Here is a 27,894-nt window from a genome sequence, read left to right as displayed (position 1 = left end):
CAATGTTTCTTACAACGTTAGCACACTAACAAAAAGATTCATGGAAAATTAACGGAATGATCAAATTGATTGCAAGACCCATTTTGGCATTTTCAGAAATCAAGTTGATGAATTTTCAATTCCAATGATCATTTTGAGTGGAAGGTCGAATTCAAGAGGCCAGCCGTGATAAAAATTCAATAAAAACGTACGAAACTTAAAAATCAAATTAGGAAATAAAATGAATGAAGACAAACTTGGAGCCTTGTAGGGCACCACCTGATCCCAAAATTCAAAATCAAGCCTTACCCGGGCAACAGCCAATGAATAAAATAATGAAACAATCACTAAAAAAACAAAAGAAATTTAACTGTTTTTAATTATTATTTTTAAATAAGATTTATTTCTGAGAAACAAATGTATAAATATTTAAAGAATTTCAGTCTCTGGGTTTCTTGCTTGTAGATCATCCATCTTCCTGCTCGTTGAACCAACGGCTGAGATTTCACTGTTAGCTTTGAATGCAATTCATGGCCCCACACACAACAACACTTTCTGAACTCTCTCTCCTCTCCCTCTGCTTATTCAAATAGTTTTCAAGAGACAGATTTAGTAGTCTTCATTTCTCACAAGATTACAATACAGCCCCATCCACTAGTTTTTCAAGGGTTCGTTTTGATTTTTCACATTTGGGTTTTTGAAATCCGTGCCCAATTTGTATACTTGGGGGATTTTCCCTCCTGGGTTTCTGGAGAAACGTAGCTAGGGCACCAAGTTTTCACATTCTCACATTGGGTTGCTTTTGTCTTCGCCATTCTTTTCTGGGTTGTTCTTGAAAATTGTTTGCTTTTTCTTTTTACAAGTGTTGGGTCGGTGAGATGATGAAGTATTGAAGTGAGGTTTTTGACAAGTGTCGAAATTTTCGAGAGGGCAAAAATGGTGGGCCCCGCGAAAAATGGGAGGGTCCGGCACGCGTTCTCGGTGGTGAACGGGGGCCAAGAGTTGGGTCCGAGCAGCGCTCCGGTGAGTAATGCCGGTTCGGAGAGCGGTGGTATTGAGTTTACCAGAGAGGATGTTGACGCATTGTTGAATGAGAGACCCAAAAGGAAGGACAGGTTCAGTCTCAAGGTATTAGCTTTCACTTATTAATTTAATTTAATTATAATATTTTTCTCTTTGAAATTTGTATGTATGAATTTTTTGAATTTTTATTTGGATTAGTTTACCTGAGACGGGTTTTGGATATTTTTCAATTTTATGTTGAATGATTTTCTAGGAAAAATGTGAGACTATGAGTGAGTATATTAAAAGGCTGAAACTTTGCATAAAGTGGTTTCAAGAGCTTGAAGAAAGCTACTTAATTGAGCGCAAGAAGTTAGAGAATGATGTGGAAGTTTCAGAGCGGCAGCGGGATGAAATGGGTATGAATAACGTCTTTTGTGTCGTTGAATTCTCAATGAAGTTGTTTACTAGAGTAATTATATTTGTTTTATTGTAGGGATCTTACTGAAAAACAAGGAAGAAGAACTGAATTCGATTATTGCGGAGCTGAGGAAAAACTATGCTTCCTTACAAGAGAAATTTACAAAAGAAGAGTTGGATAAGATGGTAAGTAGGGTGGGTTTGATATCCAATCTGGCTGAGTTTGGTTAATTTCTGTAGATTATTAAATGTTTTGATATGTCTATCAGGCTGCAATGGAATCTCTCGCGAGGGAAAGAGAGACTAGACTTGAAATTGAGCGATCACAAAATTCCCTATCGGATGAGCATGGGAGAGTTCAAAGAGAGCTTTCAAGTGCTACGCAGAAGGTAAAGTAGAATGTGCATTCCTTTCCTTCTTTTGCTTCCATGTTGACAGGTATGGAATTCCTTACAAATGTTTTAATCTGAATGATATTCTTTTATGAGCTCCGCAGATAACTTCACTGAATGATATGTACAAACGATTGCAAGAATACATTGCAAGCTTGCAACAGTACAATAGTAAACTGCACAACGACCTCTCTACAGTTGAGGAAGACTTTAAGCGCGTAGAGAAGGAAAAAGTTTGTATGGTGGAGAACCTGAGCATGCTAAGGGGTCAACTTTCAGTGTCCAAAGTGAGTTTATTATCTTGAATTGTTTCTAATTGCATAAGGAATTTCTCTTATTATGTATCTATAAATCTGACTTATGTGTTCTCCTAAGTAGGCATGTATTGAAAATTCTACGAAGGTTGTTGTTATTAGTATGTTTTATGACTCACATTATGATGAAATAATCTTGAAAAAGTTCTGACCATGTTCTGTAGTCCTGACTTTTGTTTCTTCAGTGCATTTTAGATTTTTGCTTCTGAAAATGAACTGTTTCAAACCTTTATTTGATGGATGACATACAGCAAACTCAAGATGATGCTATAAAGCAGAGGGATGCTTTGGTAAATGAAGTTGCATCCCTTAGGATGGAGTTGCAGCAAGTGAGAGATGATCGGGATCGTCATAAACTCCAAGTGCAGACCCTAACAGCTGAATATACAACATACAAAGAATCCACCGAGAAATCTAGTTTTGAGGTGGATAACCTCAAATCAAAATATACCGAACTGGAGGTCATTTTATAATTCTTTTCTGGTAGTTCTGTGGGTTTTGTTTCTAATAGCATTTGTTAACATACTATAGTGGCGGGTATTCTTCAGGTAAGATGTCTGTCTCAGACTGACCAGATAAAGACATTGAAGGACCAACTAATGATTGCAGAGGAGAAAGTACAGGTGATAATATCTGGTTCTTTTGTGACTAAGGATAATACGGGTTATCTACATTGTTGGTGTTGTGGAATGCAATGTTTAACGTGTTATTCATCATGTTGATTAAACTTTCTAAGTATAGATATGTTTTCTTCTAGATGTCCAACTTAACTACACTGGAAACAAGAACTGACTATGAAGGGCAAAAGAAACTTATAAGTGAGTTACAAACTCGCCTGGCAGATGCAGAATTCAAACTTATTGAAGGAGAAATGCTGCGTAAAAAGTTGCACAACACTATCTTGGTAAATCTTTTGCCTTTGCTTTTTTATCTGCTACTTCTGCTATCAGCTTGTAAATTCTCTCGTTCTATAGGAACTAAAAGGGAACATCCGTGTATTCTGTCGAGTGCGACCTTTGTTGGCGGATGAAGACGTAAGCACTGAAGGGAAGGTTATCTCTTATCCAACATCAATGGATGCTCTTGGACGGGGCATTGATTTAGTGCAACCTGGTATGTTAAGCAATAGTAGATAGCTTTCTCTTGTAGGCTGTCCTATTCTGTGCTATTCAAATTCACATATTGCCTGTATTTGTCATCAGGGCAAAAACATTCTTTCACATTTGACAAAGTTTTTATGCCTGAAATATCACAAGAAGATGTGTTTGAAGACATTTCACAGCTCGTACAAAGTGCTCTTGATGGTTATAAGGTGATTAAAAGCCTGTTACCTTGTTTAAGTTACTCTTTGCATTTCATCAAAGCAATGCCTTTATCATCTAGTTTTATCAATTTCATTCCAAATTTGTCTTATTAGTTTCGGTAGAAAAGCTTTCGATTTGTAATTTTGTATCAACATTTAACTTTATATCCATGTTATACTATATGCTTCACCTAGGATCTTTAATTTATTATTATTATTTTTTTCATGCAATATGTGAAGATACTTATAGATGCATGCTGTATATTTGTTAGAATGTTATCACATTTTTGTTTCCTTTTTTACAAATTGATAACCTGAAAGTTGTATGGGCAGTGGAACATATGTATCTGGTGCATAAGCACACACATATTATGTGCTTGTCTGTCTTTAGGAGGGTGTATTGTATTTGGTTATGAATTTGGTGACATGCATATTCTTTGCATTCACTTTATTGGTTTTATATATCTGTTCAGTGATTGAATTGTACACTCGTAGCCTAATGATGGTGGCTTCTTGTTTTAGGTTTGCATTTTTGCCTATGGTCAGACAGGATCAGGGAAAACCTATACCATGATGGGTAAGCCAGGAGATCAAGACCAAAAAGGGTTGGTTCCTCGTTCATTAGAACAAATTTTTAAAACCATACAGTCTCTTCAACCACAAGGTTGGAAATATGAAATGCAGGTGAGGGGAATCTCTCTCTCTCTCTCTCTCTCTGAACAGTTATTTTGCTGTTAATGCATTAATGAATATATTCATTTCATATGTAATTTTCTTTTTTGTTTGACAAATATATGTAGGTGTCGATGTTGGAAATATACAATGAAACTATTCGTGATCTGTTAGCACCCAATCGATCATCTTCAGATATGTTGCGAGAAAATGGTATTGGTGGAAAGCAATATACAATCAAACACGATGCAAATGGGAACACTCATGTCTCTGATCTTACCATTGTTGATGTGTGCACTGCTAAAGAGGTCTCATATCTCTTAGAACGGGCTGAACATAGCAGGTTTCTAAATCTAACTGTGTGCCTTTTTTTAGTTTTGTTTCGTTGGAGAAATTTAGTTGTCTATAAGACTACAACATATAACTAGTATTCCAATGCATGTTTCTAAATCCTTCTTAACTTTCCCCAGCAGTACCAATGCTTGACGGTGGGGATCTAACTCTAACTCGATGAAAATTGGATTTGCTGATTTTGTTTAAAGGATGAAAATTGCTATTGAAAGAAAGGTGCTTACTTATGTTCCACTTGGTTCCTTTTAGGTCTGTAGGCAAAACTCAAATGAACGAGCAATCTTCAAGAAGCCATTTTGTTTTCACACTACGGATATCTGGTGTTAATGAGGTAAGCGACTTCCATTTTCTCTGCAGATTATCTTCTGATTGAAAAAATTAGTTTCTTGGTCTTATCTTTTTTCATATTTTCGTTACTGTGCTTACTTCTTAACTTATCATCTCATCTTAGAGCACTGAACAACAAGTACAAGGTGTTCTGAATCTTATTGATCTTGCTGGGAGTGAACGACTTTCCAAGAGTGGGTCAACGGGAGACCGACTGAAAGAAACTCAGGTATTTTATGTTAACCTTCGTAGTCTATTTGTTTATATGTTTCTTATTTTTCTTTTGTAGTAATCGTCTTCCCCCTGAAATCAGGCCATCAACAAAAGTCTATCATCTTTAAGCGACGTGATATTTGCCTTGGCAAAGAAGGAGGACCACGTACCATTTAGGAACTCAAAGCTTACATATCTTCTTCAGGTTGTTTACTTGTTTAAGTGATATGCGAAAACAATTTTAAGTTTAAACATCCTATCATATTCTAAACTCTTAACGAAATTTTGACCAGCCATGTCTAGGAGGAGACTCAAAGACATTGATGTTCGTAAACATTTCTCCCGAGCCCTCCTCAGCAGGTGAATCACTCTGTTCCCTTCGTTTTGCCTCACGGGTAAACGCTTGCGATATTGGGGTTCCACGGCGTCAGACCAGCATGCGGCCTCCAGATTCACGTATGAGCTATGGTTGATCTTTGATCCAAGACTTCTTTTTTGATTTAAAAGTAACCACTGGTTTGTGTTGTGTACCAGTAGTACCATGAAGCGAAATTCAAGAGTTGTTCTAACGTAGGCTTATCTGTATAGTGAAGAAATAGGGTATGCGTGTCAGTAAATTCGGAGAACTCTCTGTTCTAACGAGTGATTTGATTGAGCTTCATTACTCGATAATCTTTTTCCTCTCGAGTCTTCTGTAGTAATGCTTGATTGCTTGTTGAACGTCGATGAAGTAAAACTGACTAGAAGCGAAAAATAGTCCGCGCTCATAGTCATAATCTCGGAAAATCTTAACTCATTTGTCGTGTACAAGTTATATGCTTTGAAGGAGACTTACACATCGGTAGGAAAGACTAATTTTTCTCTATCAGATGAACAGGTTTTAAGAATTCACGCCATTCGATCCATGACCTCTTGGAGAACAACTGTTGTGTCTTTGTAGTATGTTTCTGTCTGAGGGAGGTCGCGTTGCTTCACGGCGCCATCAAGCTGTTGACAAATTGGAAGAAACAAGTTAAACTTTTTCAAGCAGCTGCATAGGATCTAAGAAGTTATGTGTTCGTTTTATCGTTACCTTTTCGACGGTGTCAAACAATCTGTTAGCAAGATTTGTGAGTGGTTGTTTCTCGTCGACCGGTGCTGCAGAGATAACTTGGTCGAAATCAAAGTACATGAATGTGGATTTCAGCCGCAGATACCTTCGGACATAGTTTAGTGTATCTTTCGTAATCAAATCCGCCATTGCCAGGAGATCATTTGCGTACTTCTTAAGCCTGAACTTCCTCCCTTTGGTTCCGATATTTGCCATGTAGAGTCCCCTCTTCAGAAAAGACCGCGTTCCCGTCTTCTCATTTGCAATTTCTGCATCAAAACACATGGTTCGAGTGAGTGACAATGTAGCAAATGCTGTACCAGTAAACTTCTCGGTACAAAACTTACTGTTTTGAGCCGAAGGCACGGGCAGAGGGCCGTCGAGCCAGAACCCATTGCCCTCAGCAAGAGAGACACCATTGCAGGGGTTGCCAACAAGTGCAACAGAGGCCAGGCCCAATGCAATTCTTCTTGTAGTTTGTAGTGGCTGTTCCTGAAAATCATTGCTTTTCTTGCCCGTAAAGCAAATAAAGCTCGCTTTCTTTCGGGTTGTTTGTACGCTCGGAAACCTTGGAAGGACCGGCAGCGTTTCGGAGACTCCATTTAAGTTTGCCAAGCGAGCCATTGCAGAAGAATTGGCTGGGAAATTGGCCGTCTTGAGCAAACAGAGAGAGTGGATTGGCAAGAATTTGAGCTATATCCTTTTCCAAATTGCGGGTTTACTACTGACCACCAGAAGGATATCCTCCTATGGGATAAATTGGTCATTGTAACAAGGCACAGTGATATATGCATAAGCCGATATGGGCCCAGATCAGAAGATTTTACAAACAAGTTAGTGGCCTGTGTTTGTGAAGTTTGCCCTCAGGAAAACCATTAACCATTGCTTTCTTTTTCTCCTCTGTTTTTCTTCTTTATAACAAAATGTGAAAAATAAGATCCGATGAGAATAATATAGCATAAACGATAATTGACGGTTAAATATAAATAGAGGGGTTATAGATTATAGTAAAGAATTTCGGAGTTGATCCCTTCACCACAATTATAAAGCTTGTTGTTTCGAGTGATTGCATATTTTTTTTTACATTTTCCATATGTTTATGTTAATTATTATGAATTATTATTAATTATACACTAAAATAATAAACTCTATTCATGATGATTTGGAGGGTTTTAAAAATCTAAACGACAATGTAACCATCGTCTAAGCGCAGATGATGCAATCACATGCATTTTGTATATTCTTTTCAAACCTTTACATTAATTATTATGAATTTTTGTTTATTTTGAACTTCCCCTAAAAACCCAGTTCACAAGAGTTTGTAAGGTTTAAAAATCTAAATGACGATGTATTGATCGTCAAAGCATAGATAATATGTTCATGAGCTTTTGCATGTTTTTTTTTTCACATTTTTTACAATTGTAAATTAAATATTATGAATTTTTTAATATGCTTTGGTATTTTTAAATCCAACCGGATCTTTTTAGTGAGTATTCTGGAAATCCATAAATCATGTCCGTTTATCCTACATCAATGCAGTCAATTTTTGTCAGGTACTGTTTGTATTTAATTTTAAATAAAAAATAGGGTAAATTACACTGTACCACCTCAGATTTGAGTTCTATTACAACCTCATACAACATCTTCAAAACATTTCACTTTCATACCTCAAGTACTATTTTATTTCAATATAATACATCCGTTACATTTTCCATCCATTGTTCTGTTAAGAGTTGATGTGACTGCCACATTTATGCGACGTGGCAAAAAAAAATTTATGCATTTAAAAATAATTAATTAAAGAAAAGTGAAAAAAAATTCCTAGAAACCCATTCCTTCCCCTTCCCCGCAACCCCCCCCCCCTCACCCATCTCCTCCACTCTCTTCACCTCCCCCAACCGATCCCTTCCCCTTCCCCGCAACCCAAACCCCCTATCCCACCTCCCCTGCAACCCCCCACCCCACCTAGATTACCCAAATTTGTTCTAAAACAGATTACCCAGCTTTCCCATCAATTTTCCCTCGTTTTCTAGGCAACCAAACAGTAAATAACTTCAAAATTTCAATGGATTCCAACCCCAATTTTCCAAAATCCGAACCCAAGAACAAAAATGCAGAAAATTCAAATTTTTGCATAAAGATTAAAACTTAACAAATCTAGACCCAATGCCAAACAACTCCTAGTCCATTACCCCACCCTCCTCTCCACTTTCTCCTCCACATCGAACTCCGTCTTCTCCTCCACAGATTTGAGGCCTCGCCCACTCCTGGTGCAATGGCCACAATGGCGGCTGAAGCGAGGGCTGCAGTGGAGACGTCGAGCTTGTCCTGGAAGTAGTCGACGAGGATGCGAGCTTCCTCGAGGGTGATGCTGGAGATGTTGGTGCCGAGCTTCTTGATCTTTTCTAGGGCTTCGACGACGGTGAGGGGGCGGATGTGGGTGGTGCGGTGGGTGAGGGTAGGGGTTTAGGGGTTGAAGGGGAATTGGAGAGTGGGTTTGGTGGAATGGGAGGGAAAGGAGGCGGCGGGGGGTGTGGCGGGAGGTGAAGAGGGAGGAGTGGGAGAGAGAAGGGAGGGGAGGTGAAGAGAGTGGAGGAGAAGTGGGTCGGGGAATATGGGTTTTAGGGTTATTTATTTTAATTTTTTTTATATATAAAACTTTTCTTTAATTAATTATTTTTAAATTCATAAAAAAATCTTTTTTTGCTATGTGGAACAAATGTGACAGTCACGTCAACTCTTAACTGAACAATGAATGGAAAATATAACAGATGTATTATATTGAAACAAAATAGTATTTGAGGTATAAAAGTGAAATGTTTTGAAAATGTTGTATGAGGTTGTAATAGACAGCAAATCTGAGGTGGTACAGTGTAATTTACCCTAAAAAATATTAAAAATGATTTCTAACCACACGATGTACGATGAACAAATATAATTCACGGATCCACATAATTCTCACAAAAGTGATCCGGATTCTTTTCAAATTGCTTTAGTATTTTTAATTTGCTTTGAAATTTTTTAATCTCACTTATAATAAGGTTTTCTTAATGTGCTTTGAAATTTTATGTGATATTAAATACATTGTAGAAATGTTTTTAGTAGTTTAAAATTATCGACCTAATTTTTAACTTATCAGGTTGAAATGGGTATCCACTCGTAATCTTGTAGAACAATCTAATAAGTTATAATGTAGAATTGTTGATCTTGTTATTTTTATGACGTTTCGAGTCGAGTTAACATATTATGTTAAAAAGGCATTGTCTTAATGGTTAAGACTTCCTTCCCACGCCATTAGAAGAAAAAGAAAAGATATAAAACAAACGAGATTTAATAATGGTTTGGAATCCGGACCCAACAGAGGTGCAGACTTGACTCACGAATCACGATAAAAGAGGCTACCCTTCCACGCCATTTCTTCTGCTACGACTCACTCTCACTCTCACTTCCTCGACCTCGCTTACACTTGGAGAGCGCGTGATACACACCACCCATCGGGAATCTCTCCCTCCGGCGCACATTACTCCTTTTCCGACGACGATCAGCGTTGTTCATCAGGTAATCGCTCACTTTTCTCTCTCTACCGTCTACTTATAAGAGGGGTTTTGAGGGTTTTTGTTGTGAATATTCAACTTTTGGGCGTACCAATGTGGATCGGAGTTGAACTTGTGTTTTGATTTTCTGTGTCCAGAGCGTTAGATCTGCCACATTTCTGTGAATGGAATGGAAGCTTACTGAAATGTTTTAGGGTTTTTGCTTTTATTATTATGTGTTTAGCGTTTGACCTAAAAAACTTGTTTTTTGCGCTCTGTTTGGTTGATGGGAAAATGAAGAGAGGTAAAAAAAAATTCAAAGGACAATTGGACATGGGTTTCCTTATATTTTGGTTAAAATCATGTCAAAATTTTTATAAAAAAAAAATAAATTGGAAACGTAGCTGTGAGGAGATTACACGCATGTACATTATTCTGTGAATATTTTTCATGTTTTCATGGCATTTTTTTGCTTAAAACAGTGTTGCAGAAAAGGGATTGTTTGGTACGATGAGTGCGAGAAGAAGTGGTGGAAATTTCAAGGGAAAAGATGTCTCTGGAGGAAGTAGCCCCAAGATTGAAGAGTTGAGTCATGGTGTTGCAGACGTTAGCCTGGGTTCGGCCAAGGGTGACGGAGAGTGGGAGGTGATTGCCAGGAAGTCAAAGAACAGAGCTGGAAGCAGTGCTGCAAGACAATGGGGTACTCAAAGTTCTAATTCTAAAGCTTGGACACCGGTCGATGCTCAGAAGCCAATGCGGAACAATGGTGGATCAGGAAGGGGTGCCGGAAACTTCTGGCCTTCACAAACTTCTAATACGAGAAAACCAGCGGGAAGAGGAAATGTGATTCCCCCTCCACTGGACCATGGATGGAACTGGCAATCCAGAGCTGGTTTCACTCAACCCAAGGGTTCAGATGATTTCCACGGAAAAGATGATAAGGACAGTGATGCGGCTGCTGCTGATGCTGCCAATGATGATGATGACAACTCTGATGCTGCGGGTGATACCGACGATGAGCTGTTCAGCGATGAGTTTGACTCGGATTCAAGTGAAAAGAGCCATGAAACTCGAAAAAATAGCAGATGGTTCAAGAAATTCTTTGAGATTTTGGATAGTTTAACTGCTGATGAGATTAATGATCCTGCTAGGCAGTGGCACTGTCCTGCATGTCAAGGAGGTCCTGGTTCCATTGATTGGTACCGAGGCCTGCAGCCCCTGATGACACATGCCAAAACAAAAGGATCAAAAAGGGTAATGCTCCATAGAGAGCTTGCAGAGCTTTTGGATGAGGAGTTGAGGAGGAAGGGAACTACAGTTGTACCTGCTGGTGAAGCTTTTGGTAAATGGAAAGGTTTGAAAGATGAGGAAAAAGATCATGAAATTGTCTGGCCTCCTATGGTTGTCATCTTAAACACTAAACTTGAGCAGGATGAAGATGACAAGGTATTAATTATGTTTTTCAAATTGGTATTTCAAGTATCAGTCGGTTTACATTTTCATGATTGTTTATAAAGCCAAGGTTCCTTGCCTTGTTATCATTTCCAGTCCCTCATTTTCTGTTGCTTTGAATTTCAGTGGATTGGCATGGGAAATCAGGAGCTTCTTGACTACTTCAGCTCTTATGCTGCTGTGAGAGCTCGACACTCATATGGTCCTCAAGGACACCGTGGGTTGAGCGTTTTGATCTTTGAGGCCTCTGCAAGGGGTTATTTGGAGGCTGAGCGTCTTCACAAGCATTTTACAGAGCAAGGAACTGATAGAGATGCATGGGACCGTCGTCGTGTTTTATTTCATCCTGGTGGGAAGCGACAGCTCTATGGGTACATGGCAATGAAAGAAGACATGGACAGTTTTAACCAGCATTCTCAAGGTGTGTTCCTCTCTCTTCCCCTTGCCCTCTGTGTTTTGGTTTTGGATGGTCATTTTGGGCATAAAATAATGAGTTTTCACTTAAAATCTCTGAAGTTCACATGCTAACTTTGATCCATTGAATTTTATTCTGCAATTAAGATCCCTGGAAATGTTGTATATGGATGTATGACATGCTCCCATTACTAATTAGGTAAATCTAAGCTGAAATTTGAGATGAGATCATACCAGGAGATGGTCGTGAACCAAATCAGGCAAATGAGTGAGGACAACCAACAGCTTATGTGGTTTAAGAACAAGGTTGCTAAGGAACAGAGACATGCAAAAGCCCTTGAGGAATCTCTGGGTATAGTGAGTGAAAAGCTCAGGAAGACGACGGAGGAAAATCGTATTGTAAGACAGAGGACCAAATTGCAGCACCAAGAGAACAAAGAAGAGGTAAGTTTCGCTGTCAGATAATTATGCCCCAATATTAGAGTAGAAACTAGTTTACACTTGCATCAGGGTTTGGCTTGTCTACAGTTGGTATTTTTCACCATGTTGCGTGGTTTACCACCGTTTGTTTTTCCTTGTGGCTTCCAAATATTTCGTATGTATTTGTTGTTTGTTTTTTTTTTTTTTTTTGCAGATTTACTTGCTCTGTTGTTTTGTTTCGTTTATTGGTTTGTTTGTTTGTCTTTTTGGTGTGAAAAGATGTATCTGCAAGAACAATTTTTCAAAGACCAGATCAAGATAATTCATGAATCAAGGGATGCAAAGGAAGAAAATTTTGAGAGGCTGCAGCAGGAGGAACGTGACAAGGTGAAGCACTCATATCTCAACCCTTCAAACGCAGAGGAACAAAAATACAGGTAATTTGTGTCAAAGAATCCTCGTAGACGAGAAAGTTAGGGCCCCAGTAGTGGGTTCAATACTTTTAGCCATGTGGTGCTTCTGGGTTTGGTTTGATAATGATTTATATTTCTTCCATACTCATGGCCGTAGGTCGGAGGAAATTGAAAACTTCATCAAGTCTCAAGAAAAAGAGATGGAAGAATTTGTGGCAGAGCGGGACATGCTGATGAAGGGTCATGAAGACAATAAAGCTGCAATGAAGCGGAGGCATTGGGAGGAAGAGGTAGAACTGGAGAGGGATTTTGATGCCAAATTAACCCATCTCATGGAGAAGTATTCCCCACACCTCCCGGAAGAAATTGCTAAATGACTTTGGAGGTTAGAAAAGAGTGAGAGTGGCACATGAGCTATAAGTCACTGAAAGTTTAGGGTATTTTAATCTCTTTCATGGTCTGGTTAATCATAGATTCCAAGAATTGTGCCTGGAAGGAAAAGGCAAAGAAGCAAACGTTTTGAGTGTGGTATTTTAGAGATGTCACGTTACTTGGCATCAGTTTCGTTGTATCTCAGTTTGGTTTAAATGCTGTTTTCAGCTTGCTAATATTAGCTACTAGCGATATTTCTTTTTATTCGTGATATTTCTCTTTATTCGTAAGTGGGAGGAATGAGTTTGATATTATATTAAATCTGAACGTCTCATCTTTCATATCGTCATATAAAACGGTTGAGTGGAAGCTGAAAAGCGTGTGCACAAATAATGTCTCATCTTTCATATCGTCATATAAAACGGTTGAGTGGAAGCTGAAAAGCGTGTGCACAAATAATTTCTGAGCAGGAATTTAGAAGAATTACAAATTTTGCTAGAGGATAAATTGAATATAAATTACGGAAATGAGTCTTAGTTTTTGGTGAATTAATGTGGATGAATTAGTGCAAGAAATGCAGGCTAGCCAAGGGCAGTGTTGCCGTTTGGCTAGTGCCGTATCATACAAGTCTAAGATTATTTTCAAACGGAATGTCTAAATATGATTATAAGATATTTAGGTGTTCTTTAATATATTTGTTATATATGATGTGGCAGTTGAGGAGTTTGACTTTTTACTTTCTAGTTATCTATTTTTAGATCAAACAAAGAAGTTTAATATATTTAATTTAATTTTTCAATGCATGATTCCCATTAACAACTGATAGAATGAAAACTAAAATTAGTTTTGATTATTTTTTAATAGTTAATATAACTCTAGGTCTAATTAAATAAATATTGGACACATTCATTAGAAAAGAAGAAAATTTAGCACTTATATTTAATTTATCACATCAGTTATCAGATAAAATTTTAACATATTATATTTGATATCTCTTTCGGATATGCTCTAAGGAGAGAGGACCAGATCCAAAACTGCTAAGTCGGTGTTGGTGCGGTCCGTGAATTCGACAAGAAGAGCTCGGAAGAGAAGAAGAAATTCAGAATTATGATATCATCCAAAGGGAGGGTTTATTTAGGGGAAGAGGATTGTGTTCGTTTCATTACTAAAAATCTGGGTACAATAATTGGTGTTGTCTGTCCATAGGAAACAAATCCAAGTATTAGTGGGCAATGTTAATAGGAAACAAAGTACAAAGTCTGTATTTGTGTCGCTATTTTTGTAACCAAATTTGGGCCAGTGTTTTTGCAGCATTTCCTTTTTAAAGTTGAAATGCATTTGGTGGGGATTATGCTTGTTTAACATTTCCATGTAGCCTAACTCAAACATTAATTTGAGAGGATTTGTTCAGATACTAATTTCTGTTTATACTTAACCACCGTACTTGTACTCTAAACCTACCCACTTTCAACTCTATAAATACAACACTACATGAACGACAATGTCAAAAGTATAGAGCACTATTTGTAAGTTTTTCTTCTATTCTAAAATAATAATGTTAGGGGGCGTTTGTTTGGGAGTAGGATTCTCTCCCCTCTTTTTTTCCCTCCCTTCCTATATGAACGGCCACGGTTAAACCACGTCAACATCTTGTATTAATTTTTTATAGAAAAAGTAAGACAAAATAAAGAATGTAAGAGGAGGGGACGGAAGGAGATGGAAAGAGGAAGGAAGAGAATCCTAGTCCGTTTGTTTGCCGGTCTTATGCCATCTCCAATCAAGGGCTGTTCAGAGAGCTCATTTTAGCCTTCTAACCCTCCAAGAAATTAATATTTTAATGAACAGTACATTATCATATTTGTTTCCATCTCCAACCGAGGGCCAAAGGGCCAAACATAATTTATTATTTAAAAACTACAACTTAAATTCAAATCCAACGGCTAAGTGACGTCAGCTAGCCGTTGGATTTGAATTTTTTTTTGCTATAAATAGGGTGGATATTGGGTTATAATTCACACAACTTTGAATTCAATTTATTTCAATTCAATCTCTTTCAATTCAAGTTTGCAATGAATTCCAACTTTGGATCATCTTCGGATTCCAATTGGGGGTCCTCATCCAATTCCAAATTGGAAGAAAAATGGGCACAAATTAGACGAGAAGATAAGGAGTCTGATAAAGAAGTTCAAGTAAGGCGCAACAAACAAAATAGAGCAGCATCTATGGTGTGTCAGCCAACTGAGAAACAACCTCAATGGGGTGGCTCTATTGCTGGTCGCTCTTACAAACACGAGACAGAGCGATGATGCATGCCAATCTGATGAACAACTACTTCAACCCTAACTTGATGTACACAAAAGAGGATTTCAGACGTTGCTTCCGGATGATGCATCATGTCTTCGAGTGTTTACTTTGTGATGTCCAGCAGGTTAATCTATACTTTCGACAAAAGCGGGACATAGAAGGATGTCCTGGTTTCTCACCTCATCAGAATGTTATTGTTGCACTCCGAATGATGGCCTATGCCTCCCCAGCTGATTCGATGAATGAAACCCATGGTATGTCTGAGTCTACATGCCTTGATACTCTTGAACAATTATGTGACACAATTGTTCAGGTTTACAAAGATGAGTACCTCCGCGAGCCAAATCAAGAAGATCTGAATCAACTCATTCGCAAAACTAAAGACCGTGGGTTTCCAGGCATGATAGGGTCATTAGACTGCATGCATTGGGATTGGAAGAACTATCCCATTGGATGGCAATGAGGCTTTAACGGAAGGTCGAGAAAGCCAACTGTTGTGTTAGAGGCGGTTGCCTCATATAACACATGGATCTGACATGCTTTCTTTAGAGTCCCTGGATCCCAAAATGACATTACAGTTCTTGGGCTTTCATCCCTTTTCAATCGCCTGACGGAAGGTAAAACACCTCAACTTGACTACTACATCAACGACCGTCAATACAATATGAGGTATTACTTGGCAGATGACATCTACCCAAAGTGGGCGATACTTGTCCAAGCAATTCCAAACCCTAAGAATGACGCGGAAAAGTTGTTTACCTTACACCAAGTGGCATATCGGAAAGATGTTGAGAGAGCTTTCGGTATTCTACAAGCATGGTAGAAAATCATCAGCGAATCGGCAAGAGGGTTGAGTCGAGAAAATTTGGACTCCATCATGATGTCTTGCATCATATTACACAATATGATAGTGGAGGATGAGTGAGATGAGTATATTGATGGAGAGTCCGATGATGACCAAGAAGTCCAAATAGGTCAAGAATGGCTCGTGCAAAAATATATGATGGACCTAATTTGACTTTCAATCCAAGAACTGGTAGTATCTCTATAAATGAGTACATGAGGTCCTATAGAGTGATACGTTCCTATGCCACAAACAAGTACCTATAACAGGATCTTGTTGCACATCTTTGGGCCAAAAGAAGCATGAAGTAGGTGTTTAAGTTTTATGTTGTTAAATGTTTTTAAAAATATTGTTTAAGTTTCATGTCGTTAAATGTTTGTTTTATGTTGTATAATTTTTATGTTCATTAATATTATTTAATGTTGTTTCATGTTACTTAATTTAATTTAATGTTGTATAATGGTTTAGGAAGTTATAGGAAAAAAATAGAATTTTTAAAAAAATATGAAACAAATTTTGTAAAATAGAAGTTATAGAAAAAAAATAGAATTTAAAAATGGAAGTTATAGGAAATTTTTTTTGTAAATAAAATAAATAAATAAAACTGTAAAAAAAAAATTCAAAAATAACGGCTAACTGACGTTAGCTAGCCGTTGGATTCAAAAACTTGTTTAAGAATTGCTGTCAGATATAATTGACAGGATTAATAATGATGCTTTTGGTTATATCCGAAGTCAATTCTTAAATTTATGGCCAGCCCTTTGGCCACTTGGCCTTTTCAGATTTCGTGGGGCCCACGAGCCCCCTGGTCTAGCCTTCGGTTGAAGATGATTTTCGGACTATTTTCGGCTCTCTGGCCCTCTGGACCCTTCGGTTGGAAATTGCCTTAGCTCTCATTGGACTAGACTAGATTGAATATTAGTCTAGTCTAGTGTTTGTTCCCTTGCGGGGCTAGTGTTAATAAGATTAACTAAGACTCACTTTGGCTAGAGACATTGCTAACAGGTCTTCATGAGTCCTCCAAAAAACCATAGGATTAGCTAAGAACTTCGCTTCGTTCTGCTTGATTCACCTCCTCAACCTCGATTGCAATGGCACATCGCATTGTCCTACTAGATTCACCTCATCGACTTTGATTTTGACAACAAAGGCTTCGGGCATGACTTTATCTCCGACGCCGAACACATCAACTTCTTCATCTCCAACGATTACCTCGTCGTCTGCGTCATCTGGGTCGGTCAGATCTGGGTCCTGGGAAGCCCAAAAAGGCTATGACGGGAGGGTGAGCTAATGAGGATCCAAAAATTGTTTTGATTTATTTTTAGTGGGTAATGTTTAATTTTTTTATAGTTCTGATGATATGATGATTGTTTAGCTTAAATTTGAAAGTGGTTTGGTCAATTTTGGATTGCAAAATTGTTTCTTTGCTAAATTCGTCATTGATGCGTGTAGAGCTTTCTTTAATACTGAACCAGAGAGAAAAGGAAGAAGTTGAAATTCGCCAGGCAATGCAGTCGGACATTCCATGCCCAAGTACAGACATCAGTAAACCATGCTCTGATAGATGTTGTTCCAAATACCCTAATACTGCTCCAGATGCAGCTGCAACGTGCATAAATGTCCCCGACAGCGACTCGACTGCATTATCTTGCGTATGCACATATCCATGTTAGGTTAACAGTAACAAAATAAAATAAAATGTGCATCTATATATCATGCCCGACTATTCTCAATTGTGTGTTCTTCATGGATTGATTCTCTATCCATTCGCTAATGTTCACACCAAAAAATGTGGCATTTTCAATGGTTTTTTGGATTAAACAACCAAGTTTTATACGCTAAGACTTGGTGGAATTTCCCCCCTGCTGGACTCGCAGTTGCTTTTGATGTTTTGAACAGTTTACTCGAGCAGAATATAAACACCACTCGATGTCCCAAACTTTCAACTCTACTCCAAGAATTTAGAGAAGAATCAAGTCGATAAACATACCAAAATTTAATCAGATATGATCATTGTTGACACAATAAACCGCCAATAAGAGCTCCCTATCAGACTCAACTAAATAACGTTCCACTGGTTCGTAGAGAAAAGATTCTCTTGGCATGTAGTAGTTTCTTCATTGTTTCCAGGCTTGAAGTGAAATATCCAAGGCATCCAAGGCGAATGAAGAAGTATTCCCCACGCACATACAAAATTCCATCCACATATGCGATGTCACTGGCTTCAGTTAGATTAAAATCATAATTACCACGTACACTTCTCCATCTTTTCTCTGTCGAGTTATATGTAAATATAAAGCTATATCCTTTACTGCAAGGATAAGATGTTATGTTTTCACCTAGGACAAGGATGAAACAATTAGGAGAAGTTGGAGTGGTTGTAAAGATTGCAAACCCTACCTTTTCACCCGTGTTCAAATCTAACGGAGGCATTTCCAAAATCTGATTGCAGAAGGGATTGAAGAAAAAGAATGCTGTCCTCGCGCCACCGGATAAATTTTCTATAGCTGAGAACAATAACCAACCATATTTTGAAGCATGAAGTCGAGCATTGGCAATGAGTCCTCTCCCTTCTTCTATCAGATGCGTGCTTCCAATATGATGATACGTTCGTTTGGATGACAGATCAAAGAGCTCGAACGTCTTCACGGTTTTACCATCGCTCTTGGCACCAAGAGGGCACATGTACTATTTAGGCATGGTGATGATGGCAAGTTTGCACTCAGTTGAACCCATTCTAGAACAGCCCGCCAACTCTTGCACATCGCAGAAAAGTGACAAAGATCAAGATATGAGATATATTATGAGTATTTATCAAATATAGTCAAATATTTGCTACTAATTTCAAAAGTGTTAGTTTTTATAAAAACTTTTAAATGTAAATATCATTTAAATAGACACAAATACCCTTAAACTTTAAACCTAATAAATTAAAAATAAAATATATCGTTGCATAAAAAAAAAATCAAAAACCCTATTAGATGAATGAGTTTTCACGCAAAACCTAAAAATGTTGTTTTCTCTTATACTAGTCTTTCGGCTAATAGTAACCAAATAAGTTTCTCTTTGAAAATCTAGTAGTTAACAAGGAAGATGGAACAATACATCAAGTAGTGGTAAAGATAATCAGGAATAGATGAAGAAGTTGATAAAGAAGGCAATATACCAGAGTGAACAAACAAAAATAAATTAACTTTTACTTGTCTCAAATTTAAAGGATTGTACAACCAATATAAATAATAAAATGATAGAAAGAAAATTGTATTCTTTAAACTGTAAATTTAAAAGGGTTTTACAAAGTAGGATGAAGTTGAACGAGATTCCTACAAGTTTGCTTATAATGGCCATTTGAACTACGTTTTGAACACTTTCGAGTTGATTTTTCTTTCCCACGTGATGGGATCCTCTTTTCTTTGCACTGCCATATCTTCTTTGTGTAATTGGTGGTAGGACAATTCTTTCATGCACATCATCAGTTACTATCCAATCGGTCTGATCACGAACTGGCCATATAGCTTCTGCATATGCAATGACCAAAAAGTTTGTAGTATAATAATGAGAACACATAGGATAACATGAAATTTGTCGGTGTCTACATGTAGCACAAGCATTTGAGAAAGGTAGCTGGTCAAGATAAAATTGCCGGCATGTGCAACTCTTTTCCTCTAAATTCACAACTTCAATACAAAATCTATCGTATATATATGAAATTAGTAAGTTGCTATGGGCGATACCTGCATATTCACACACACACACACACACACACACACACACACATTACTCAAACAAAAGAAGAACTAATCAACAACAAAATCCGTATAAAAACTACAAAAAGCAATTTACATAAAACTACAACAAAATTACGTTGAAGTTACATTTTTGGTCAAACCCAAGTTTTGAACTTTACTTTCTTGCATTGCAAACATACATATAAAGAATAACATGGTACAGATGGATAAAGTTACAGATTATTTGATATGAGAATCAGTAAAATAGTTCAAAAACTTGAGAACAAATCAAAATGTGCCAAAATTAAATAGAGAAATTAAAATAAATTCTTGTTAAGTGAATAAAGTAAAATACCTGGAATGATAATCTTTGCTTGTTATTTTCTCGCACCAACTTGTCTGTCCAATCTGTCAAATGTGTATTCATTTTGGCTGCCTCGGTTCGATGCTTATAAAACCACTTCTGGAGAATATTCATTCTTAAATACTCAAGAAATCGTGTGATAGGTAGCTTTCGAGCATCTCTAGGGATTGCATTAAGGCATTCAACAATATTTGTTGTCATGATGTTGTACCGCTTTCCATCAAAGCACGCACGAGTCCACTTTTCATATCTAGCTGAATTAAGATAATCACCCACCTCAGAGTCGACTTTATATATTTCTGTCATGAGACGAAGAAATTCAGGAACTCTGTATGCCTTAGTAGCTGTAAAATACAATTTGTGTGCTCTCTCATGCTTAAAATTGTGCCTAATGTTTTGACTTATATGAAATATGCATGCACCATGATGGGCATTGGGAAAAAACAGTTGAAAGAGCCTTTCGAATGTTTTTCATGTCTGTCAGAAACGAACACCAAGTCATCAATTTCCCCAATTGCTCCCCGTAATTTTGTCAAAAACCAATTCCATGATGCGTCATTATCTGAATCTCCAACTCCGAATGCTAAAGAGTATATTTGTTTATTGTCGTCCATGCATGTGGCAACAAATAGAGTGCCAAAATATTTACCCTTTAAAAACATCCCGTCGACTGCTATTACAGGCCTAATAGCACTTCGAAAGCCTCTTATGCAAGGTCCAAGTGACATGAAATAGTACAAAAAACAATTATTCTCATCCGTTTCAATAGTTGTTATCGTACCTGGATTTTTGGCTTCTAATACAGCAAAATAAGATGGAAGTACCGTGTAAGATTCTTCTGGTGATCCCTTAACCAACTCCATTGCATGTTCCTTAGCTCTCCAAGCCTTCACATAGCTTATACTCACACCCATGTCCTTTCGCATATGTTCTATGATGTCACGTGGTCCATGTACTCATGATACACCCTCATACTTAGACTTTATGCATTAACCAATAAAAGAACTACTTGCCTGTCGATGATGGCGATTGATAACGTCTAATGAGCATGAATGCATAGTAGTGTATTTCTTGACCTTGAAATAAGATGATTGTCGTAATTTAGAAGCACATAATTTCCATTTGCATGCGTCGCCGACACAACTAACTTCAAACCTTTCTTTGCTTGATCTCTTCACTTTGAATTCATAATTGTTCTTCATAGCATCAATACCCAACTTTTTTTTTAAATCCTCCTTAGTCTTGTACAATTTGATAAGTGAGGACACATGGCAAGTTTGTAGGTATATCTGCCAGCTAGGATTTGTTGAAAAGTGGTTATTTTAGATAAGATTTGGTTGGATTGGATATGTTAAGATTTGGTTAGATTGGATAAAAGTTTTCTAGTCATTAAGTTGGTTGGTAGCCTTTATATGTTAGTTTTCTGATTGTATTGAACAATTACATTGAATGAATATTCATCTTTTGAGTGCACTATTCTCTCTCTCTGAGCTCTTCTTTCTTACTTCATTTTTCAGCTTTCTTGATCAAACATTCTTAGATTTACAATAGTTAATATGGTATCAAGAGCAAGCGATCCTCCTGTGGTGTCTAGGCATCTGAAATTTCAGTCGGTGACGGCACTTTGGGCATTTGGAAGTTGAGTTGGTGTATCTGGGTTCATCAATTCATCAATTCCCTGTAAGTGTATAAATTTTTTTTGGGGGCACAAAGCCATTACTGTGTGTTTGCGGCACGAAGCCATCTACGATCAAGATTGTGTGTTTGGGCACAAAGCCATCTGAGAAATTTGTTTTTACTGTGTGTTTGCGGCACGAAGCCATCTGCGATCAAGATTGTGTGTTTGGGCATGAAGCCATCTGATAAATTTGTTTGTTATTCGTGTATCTTTGAACGTTGAAGTTGTTCTTTTTCTACTTGTGTTCTTGAAATCTGCATAGTTTGTGTAACAATGGCGTCTAATACTATTCGAATTGAAGGTCTTTTGGGTATGCTTACAATCAAGTTGAATGATAAGAATTTTTCGAAATGGGTTTATCAGTTCAAGTCTGTTATGAAAGGGTACAAGATGTTTGATCATTTTGATGGCACTGCAGTTTGTCCTCCTAAATTTGTGATTGATAAAGAGCATGGGGTTACTAGTATGCTTTCTGAAGTTTTTCTTGAATGGGAATCAGTTGATTTAGCACTCTTGGGTTTGTTGATAGCCACTTTGTCTGATGAATCTATTGAACATGTATTGGGTTGTAAGACAACACATGAGGCTTGGTCTAATCTCCAAGATCGTTATGCTTCAATTTCGAAGGCTAGGGTGAATACTTTAAAGACTGAGTTTCAAACTTTGCAAAAAGGTGGTGATTCGATAGATCAATATTTGTCTAAACTACGGAATATTAAGGATCAATTAATTGCTGCCAATGAATCTGTCTCTGATAATGATTTTGTGGTGGCTGCATTATCTGGTTTACCTAGAGAATACTCTACTATAAGAACTGTTATTCTTACTCGAGATAACTCCATTACTCTTAGGGAGTTTAGGGAGCAATTGTTGTGTGCTGAAAGGGAAGTTGACTCTATGGTTAATACTATGACTCATAATTTTTCTGGGTTGTATATGCAAGGCTCTTCTTCTCAGTCTGTTTAGTCTCAAGGTTCATCTAGCCATTCTGATGACATTCCATGTGCTACTGTTGGGACAATTACTCGAGTACCTAATGGGGGTTCTAATCTGAGTATACCATATCATCCTCAAGGTTCTGTTGCTTTGCCCTTTAATTCTCACGGGTCTGCTGCTTTGCCTGTTAATCCTCAAGGGTCTTCCTTTTCTGCACCACCATTTTCATCTAATGGTCTCATGTATTCTCCTGATCAATTTCCATTAAGTTCTTATGTCATGCCACAATCTCCATCTGTGTATCCAGAGTTTTCTAATTCATATGGTTTTGTTGGCAATGGTAATGCTTCTCGGTCATTCAATACCTCTAATAATGGTTCCAGACCATTTTTTGGCCCGAAGTCTAATGGGGGGTATCGAGGTTCTAATGGCAGAGGACAGTCATCCGGTACTAAGTCCAGTGGCAGTACTTGGCAATCTTGGTCTGGAAACACAGAAAATAGAAGCTATATTGTTCCAGAATGCCAAATTTGTTCCAAGAGAGGGCATACCGCTCCTAATTGCTGGAAAAGATCTACTAATCCTAATCAAGTAGGTCAGGTTGTTGAGTGCCAAATCTGTGGAAAACGAGGTCATAGTGCCTTGGATTGTCATCATCGTAATAACTTTGCTTATCAAGGCACGGCACCTGCACCTTCTTTAACTGCTATGCAAGCACAAGGTTCGTCTACATTCTTGCCTCAAGATTCCTGGATAGTTGACATTGGTGCTTCCCATCATATGACCGCTGATGTCAATTCACTTCAACAAGTCACTCCTTATCAAGGCACTGATAAAATCACTATTGGCAATGGTGAAGGTTTGCCAATTCAACATATTGGTTCTGCTCAATTAAATACTCTCCCTACTTCTTTATTTTTAAGAACTGTTTTACATGTGCCAAATATTGCTGTGAGTTTAATGTCAGTGCAACAACTTTGTAAAGATAATTTCAGTTGGTTCATTTGTGATGATCATGAGTTCTTTGTGCAGGACAAGGTAACCAAAGTTGTACTTTACCACGGAAGGAGTAATGGGGGAGAGTTGTTTCGGATACCAGTTTAGTTGCTATCTGGTTCTTCTACTCATTCATCCAATACATCAGTGGCTTTACTTGGACAGAAAGTGAAAACAGCAATCTGGCATCAACGATTTGGACATCCCAGCAATGCAATCCTGTCTGCTATGTTGAAACAGTCAGATATAGTTAGTATTCCCGATGACCAACAACACTTATGTCCTCATTGTATTTCTGGGAAGATGTCTAGGTTACCTTTCTCTGCTAAAACAGAAACTTGTACCTTTCCATTTCAAAAAGTTCATACTGATCTTTGGGGACCATCACCTACTAAGTCCATAGACGGTTACAAGTATTATGTTAGTTTTGTAGATGAGTTTACCAGATTTGTATGGATATTTCCCTTAATCAATACATCAGAATGTTTTGATGTCTTTCGACAGTTTTATAGTTTTGTCTTGGCTCAGTTTAATGTTGGTATCAAATGTTTACAAACGGATGGTGGTGGTGAATATGTTAGTACCAGATTTGCGAATTTCTTAAAACAAAAAGGCATCATTTATATGCTCTCTTGTCCATATACCCCTCAGCAAAATGGCATTGCTGAGAGGAAACATTGACATATTGTGGAGACTGCCATTACTCTTATGACTGATGCGAAATTACCTCAAGATATGTGGTATCATGCATGTGCCCACTCTGTCTTCTTAATAAATAGAATGCCCTGTTCAGTATTAGCACAACAATCTCCATATCAGAAGTTGTATAATATCAATCCTCAGTTACAAGGTCTCAAAGTGTTTGGTACTGCAGTATATCCATATATTAGACCTTATACTGCCAACAAGTTACAACCAAGGGCTTCATTGTGTGTTTTTGTGGGATATGCTCCAGGGTATAAAGGAGTCATTTGCTTTCATCCTCCAACTAGGAAATTTATTATTTCTAGGCATGTTGTGCATGATGAAAGTCAGTTTCCATATAAGAATGTTTCTATTACACAGACTGGTTCTTCTGATCAAGCTTCTATTTCTCAGTCCTTGCAATCTTCCGTGCTAGTTCCTGTTCCTCCTCCGCCAAGATCAATCTCCACGGTCTCTATAGGTTCACAGGGTATTGAAAGTCATCATAGTACTGATTTGTCTTCCTTCAATGATATTGCTACATCTGCTCCTCCTTCAGCAAATACTGATCATACTGGCTCTTCTTCAGCATCTGAAACAACTCTCTCCTCTTCCTCCACAGCTTTAGTCTTACCTGTCCTTGATCCTGCACAACTGGAGGTAATTCTTCCTCTTGACTCTTTCCCTAATGATTTATCTCATTCTGCTCCAATTTCGAGAATGCAAACTAGACTACAAACCGATGCTATTTCTCGGAAGAATTATGCTGGTTTTCTTGCTACATTCCCTCAGTTACACACTATGAAACTTGATCCTTCTGATCATTGTCATAGTGGCTTTTCTTTTGTTGCTGCATTACATGATATTTCAGAACCTACCTCTTTTCGAACTGCTGCAACTCATGCTCATTGGCAACATGCAATGCAAGAGGAGTTCGACGCTCTACAAAGTCAAGGCACTTGGATCCTTGTTCCTCCTCCTGCACATCGGTCTGTTATTTGTAGTAAATGGGTTTTTAAACTGAAAAAGAATCCTGATGGATCCATTTCAAGGTATAAGGCACGGTTAGTAGCTCAAGGTTATAGTCAAGCACTCGGTTTAGATTACTTTGAGACTTTTAGTCCGGTTGTGCGTCATACTACTGTGAGATTGATTATCTCTCTTGTTGCTCAATACAAATGGGAGTTAAGACAACTTGATATCAAAAATGCCTTCTTACATGGTGATTTGGAGGAAGAAGTGTATATGAAGCAGCCACAGGGTTTTATGGACTCTAATCATCCTGAGTATGTTTGTAAATTGGTGAAATCTCTCTATGGTTTAAAACAAGCACCTCGTGCCTGGAATGCTAAATTCACAGGTTATTTACCAGCTATGGGATTTCACATGTCTCAGTTGGATACGAGTCTCTTTATCAAACGTGATGACAATGATGTAATAGTTCTTCTACTCTATGTTGATGATATAATCTTGACAGGTTCCAATGCCAGCAAAGTTCAAGCAGTTATTCAGGAGTTAGGTGATGTGTTTGAGCTGAAAGATTTGGGAAAACTTTCATATTTTTTGGGACTGCAACTTACCTATAAAGATAATGGTGATATCTTTATTAATCAATCCAAGTATGCTCAGGAGTTGATTCATAAGGCTGGAATGGACACTTGCAAACCTGCCCCCACACCATGCAAGCCAAATACTCAATTGTTGTTATCTGAGGGTACTCATTTAATTGATCCAACTACTTATAGGAGTTTGGTGGGTGCACTTCAATATTTAACGTTTACACGACCAGATCTTTCTTATTCTGTCAATGCTGCGTGTCAGTTTATGAACAATCCTACAGATGTTCATTATGCTCTTGTCAAACGCATTCTTCGATATGTACAAGGCACTATCAATTGTGGTCTTACATATTCTGCATCTTCAGATCAGTCTATTACTGCATTTTCCGATTCGGACTGGGCAACCGATCCTAATACTCGACGATCAATAACTGGTTTTGTGGTTTATATGGGCAACAATCCTATTTCCTGGCAGTCTAAGAAGCAATCTTCGGTTTCTCGAAGTTCCACCGAGGCAGAATATAAAGCCTTGGCTCATTGTGCTGCGGATATGGCATGGATACGTCTTATGTTGAAAGATTTGCATCAGTTTCTGTCATATCCCCCACTTCTCCATTGTGATAATCTCTCAGCCCTTGCTTTATGTGTGAATCCAGTATTTCATACCAGGATTAAGTACCTTGATACTGACTTCCACTTCGTTCGTGAGAAAGTCCAGAAGAAAGATTTACTGGTGCAATATGTTCCCACTGAGGATCAGACAACTGATGTCTTTACAAAGGGGCTTCATGGACCTGCGTTTTACAAACATTGCTGCAATCTCCGAATTGGTTACCCTACCTGAGATTGAGGGGGGATGATAAGTGAGGACACATGGCAAGTTTGTAGGTATATCTGCCAGCTAGGATTTGTTGAAAAGTGGTTATTTTAGATAAGATTTGGTTGGATTGGATCTGTTAAGATTTGGTTAGATTGGATAAAAGTTTTCTAGTCATTAAGTCAGTTGGTAGCCTTTATATGTTAGTTTTCTGATTGTATTGAACAATTACATTGAATGAATATTCATCTTTTGAGTGCACTATTCTCTCTCTCTGAGCTCTTCTTTCTTACTTCATTTTTCAGCTTTCTTGATCAAACATTCTTAGATTTACAGTAGTTAATACAATTGACATATAACTATCTCTCTATCTGAATTGCATAGGTCCGCTATATCTAATTCATGTACAATATTTTTACCTTTGTGAACATCTAATCGGTTAAAGCTGGGTTCATTAGATTGCACATTACTAGACATTTTCCTAAAATATAAGCAAAACAATAAGCAAAGAAGAAAGTGACATACATATTGAAAAAATTAATTTAATATTGGCCAAATTATTGGTACAATTAATTGACAATTGCAGACTAAAAGAAAAAAAAACATTTTTTTATATCATAAAGTAACCCTATTTTTTCTAAATGCAGTACATGAATTTCTTGGTCCCCATGGCTGCGGGAAAACAACCTTGTTATTGGCCCTTGCAGGAAAACTCGATAAATCTCCCAAGGAGAGTATTGCAAACCACGAAGTTTACAAACTTCATGACTATTCAAATGTTAATCTCAAAATAAATATATAATGGAGTGTAAACCGTGTTACAATCGTCATAAAAACTCATGTTCTTTTTTTTTTCTTCAGGTTGTAGAGGAAAATTAAATACAAAGGAAAAAACTACAAAAGTAAAGAGAAAATGTAGACAAGGAAAAATGCAAGAAATTAATCATCTATGCTCACCTTCGTTTAGGGGTGCACAAGTCTCCACCAACCGTCGATGCCTTCACTAGGTCTCCACCATTTTTAGGTTTTGTCGTGAGAATTCTTAATCTAATCGGGTTTTGATTTTTTAATTTATTAGGTTTAAAAGCTTAAGGGTATTTGTGTCTATTTGAGTGATATTTTGGATATATTTGAAAGGTTTTATAAAAACTGACATTTATAAAATTAGGGGCTAATATTTGGCTATATTTGATAAATACTCGTTCAACTACTTTGTTTAATATATCAACTCGAAGATCAGACCATATTTCATCCATATAATATATTATTTTTCTTGATACCGACGATATTTTACACTAAATTCAACTAAACTACGAG

General features: G+C 37.6%; 5 protein-coding genes and 1 long non-coding RNA gene across 6 annotated transcripts; 4 read left to right on the top strand and 2 right to left on the bottom strand.

The window, feature by feature from the left end:
* The first annotated feature begins 398 nt into the window (after nucleotides 1-398).
* On the top strand, nucleotides 399-5,660 carry LOC103419009 (kinesin-like protein KIN-14N). Its single transcript, XM_008357130.4, has 16 exons — nucleotides 399-1,107; nucleotides 1,256-1,400; nucleotides 1,478-1,587; nucleotides 1,671-1,790; nucleotides 1,898-2,080; nucleotides 2,359-2,568; nucleotides 2,656-2,730; nucleotides 2,865-3,011; nucleotides 3,082-3,220; nucleotides 3,310-3,419; nucleotides 3,933-4,094; nucleotides 4,211-4,425; nucleotides 4,683-4,764; nucleotides 4,885-4,989; nucleotides 5,074-5,178; nucleotides 5,267-5,660. Exons 1-16 carry the CDS (start codon nucleotides 916-918, stop codon nucleotides 5,444-5,446), a joined length of 2,280 nt encoding a protein of 759 aa, XP_008355352.1. The 5' UTR covers nucleotides 399-915; the 3' UTR covers nucleotides 5,447-5,660.
* An 80-nt stretch (nucleotides 5,661-5,740) lies between these two features.
* Nucleotides 5,741-7,078, bottom strand: LOC103419007 (photosynthetic NDH subunit of lumenal location 3, chloroplastic-like). Its single transcript, XM_008357129.4, has 3 exons — nucleotides 6,411-7,078; nucleotides 6,046-6,332; nucleotides 5,741-5,960 (listed from the first exon to the last, which is right to left on the bottom strand). The coding sequence occupies exons 1-3, from the start codon at nucleotides 6,685-6,687 to the stop codon at nucleotides 5,862-5,864; spliced, it is 663 nt and encodes a 220-aa protein (XP_008355351.1). The 5' UTR covers nucleotides 6,688-7,078; the 3' UTR covers nucleotides 5,741-5,861.
* A 2,328-nt stretch (nucleotides 7,079-9,406) lies between these two features.
* LOC103429351 (protein SUPPRESSOR OF GENE SILENCING 3-like) lies at nucleotides 9,407-12,931 on the top strand. Its single transcript, XM_008367510.4, has 6 exons — nucleotides 9,407-9,621; nucleotides 10,079-11,042; nucleotides 11,175-11,469; nucleotides 11,662-11,906; nucleotides 12,162-12,319; nucleotides 12,453-12,931. The coding sequence occupies exons 2-6, from the start codon at nucleotides 10,107-10,109 to the stop codon at nucleotides 12,670-12,672; spliced, it is 1,854 nt and encodes a 617-aa protein (XP_008365732.1). The 5' UTR covers nucleotides 9,407-9,621; nucleotides 10,079-10,106; the 3' UTR covers nucleotides 12,673-12,931.
* Nucleotides 12,932-14,921: 1,990 nt separating this feature from the next.
* LOC114824211 (uncharacterized) lies at nucleotides 14,922-15,434 on the top strand. The gene has a single exon (XM_029100643.2). The coding sequence runs from the start codon at nucleotides 14,922-14,924 to the stop codon at nucleotides 15,432-15,434; it is 513 nt and encodes a 170-aa protein (XP_028956476.2).
* Nucleotides 15,435-20,308: 4,874 nt separating this feature from the next.
* On the bottom strand, nucleotides 20,309-20,821 carry LOC139194785 (uncharacterized). The gene has a single exon (XM_070819700.1). It carries the CDS (start codon nucleotides 20,819-20,821, stop codon nucleotides 20,309-20,311), a length of 513 nt encoding a protein of 170 aa, XP_070675801.1.
* Nucleotides 20,822-21,363: 542 nt separating this feature from the next.
* Nucleotides 21,364-24,012, top strand: LOC139194261 (uncharacterized). The gene is made up of 2 exons (XR_011579021.1): nucleotides 21,364-21,587; nucleotides 23,554-24,012. It is a non-coding gene; the product is annotated as an uncharacterized lncRNA (long non-coding RNA).
* The last annotated feature ends 3,882 nt before the right edge of the window (nucleotides 24,013-27,894 follow it).

The sequence above is a fragment of the Malus domestica genome, chromosome 03 (assembly GCF_042453785.1).
Source record: "Malus domestica chromosome 03, GDT2T_hap1".
In the NCBI taxonomy this organism is placed as follows: Eukaryota; Viridiplantae; Streptophyta; class Magnoliopsida; order Rosales; family Rosaceae; genus Malus; species Malus domestica.
The sequence above is the reverse complement of the archived record's forward strand: the minus strand, read 5'-3'. Positions and strand labels throughout refer to the sequence as shown.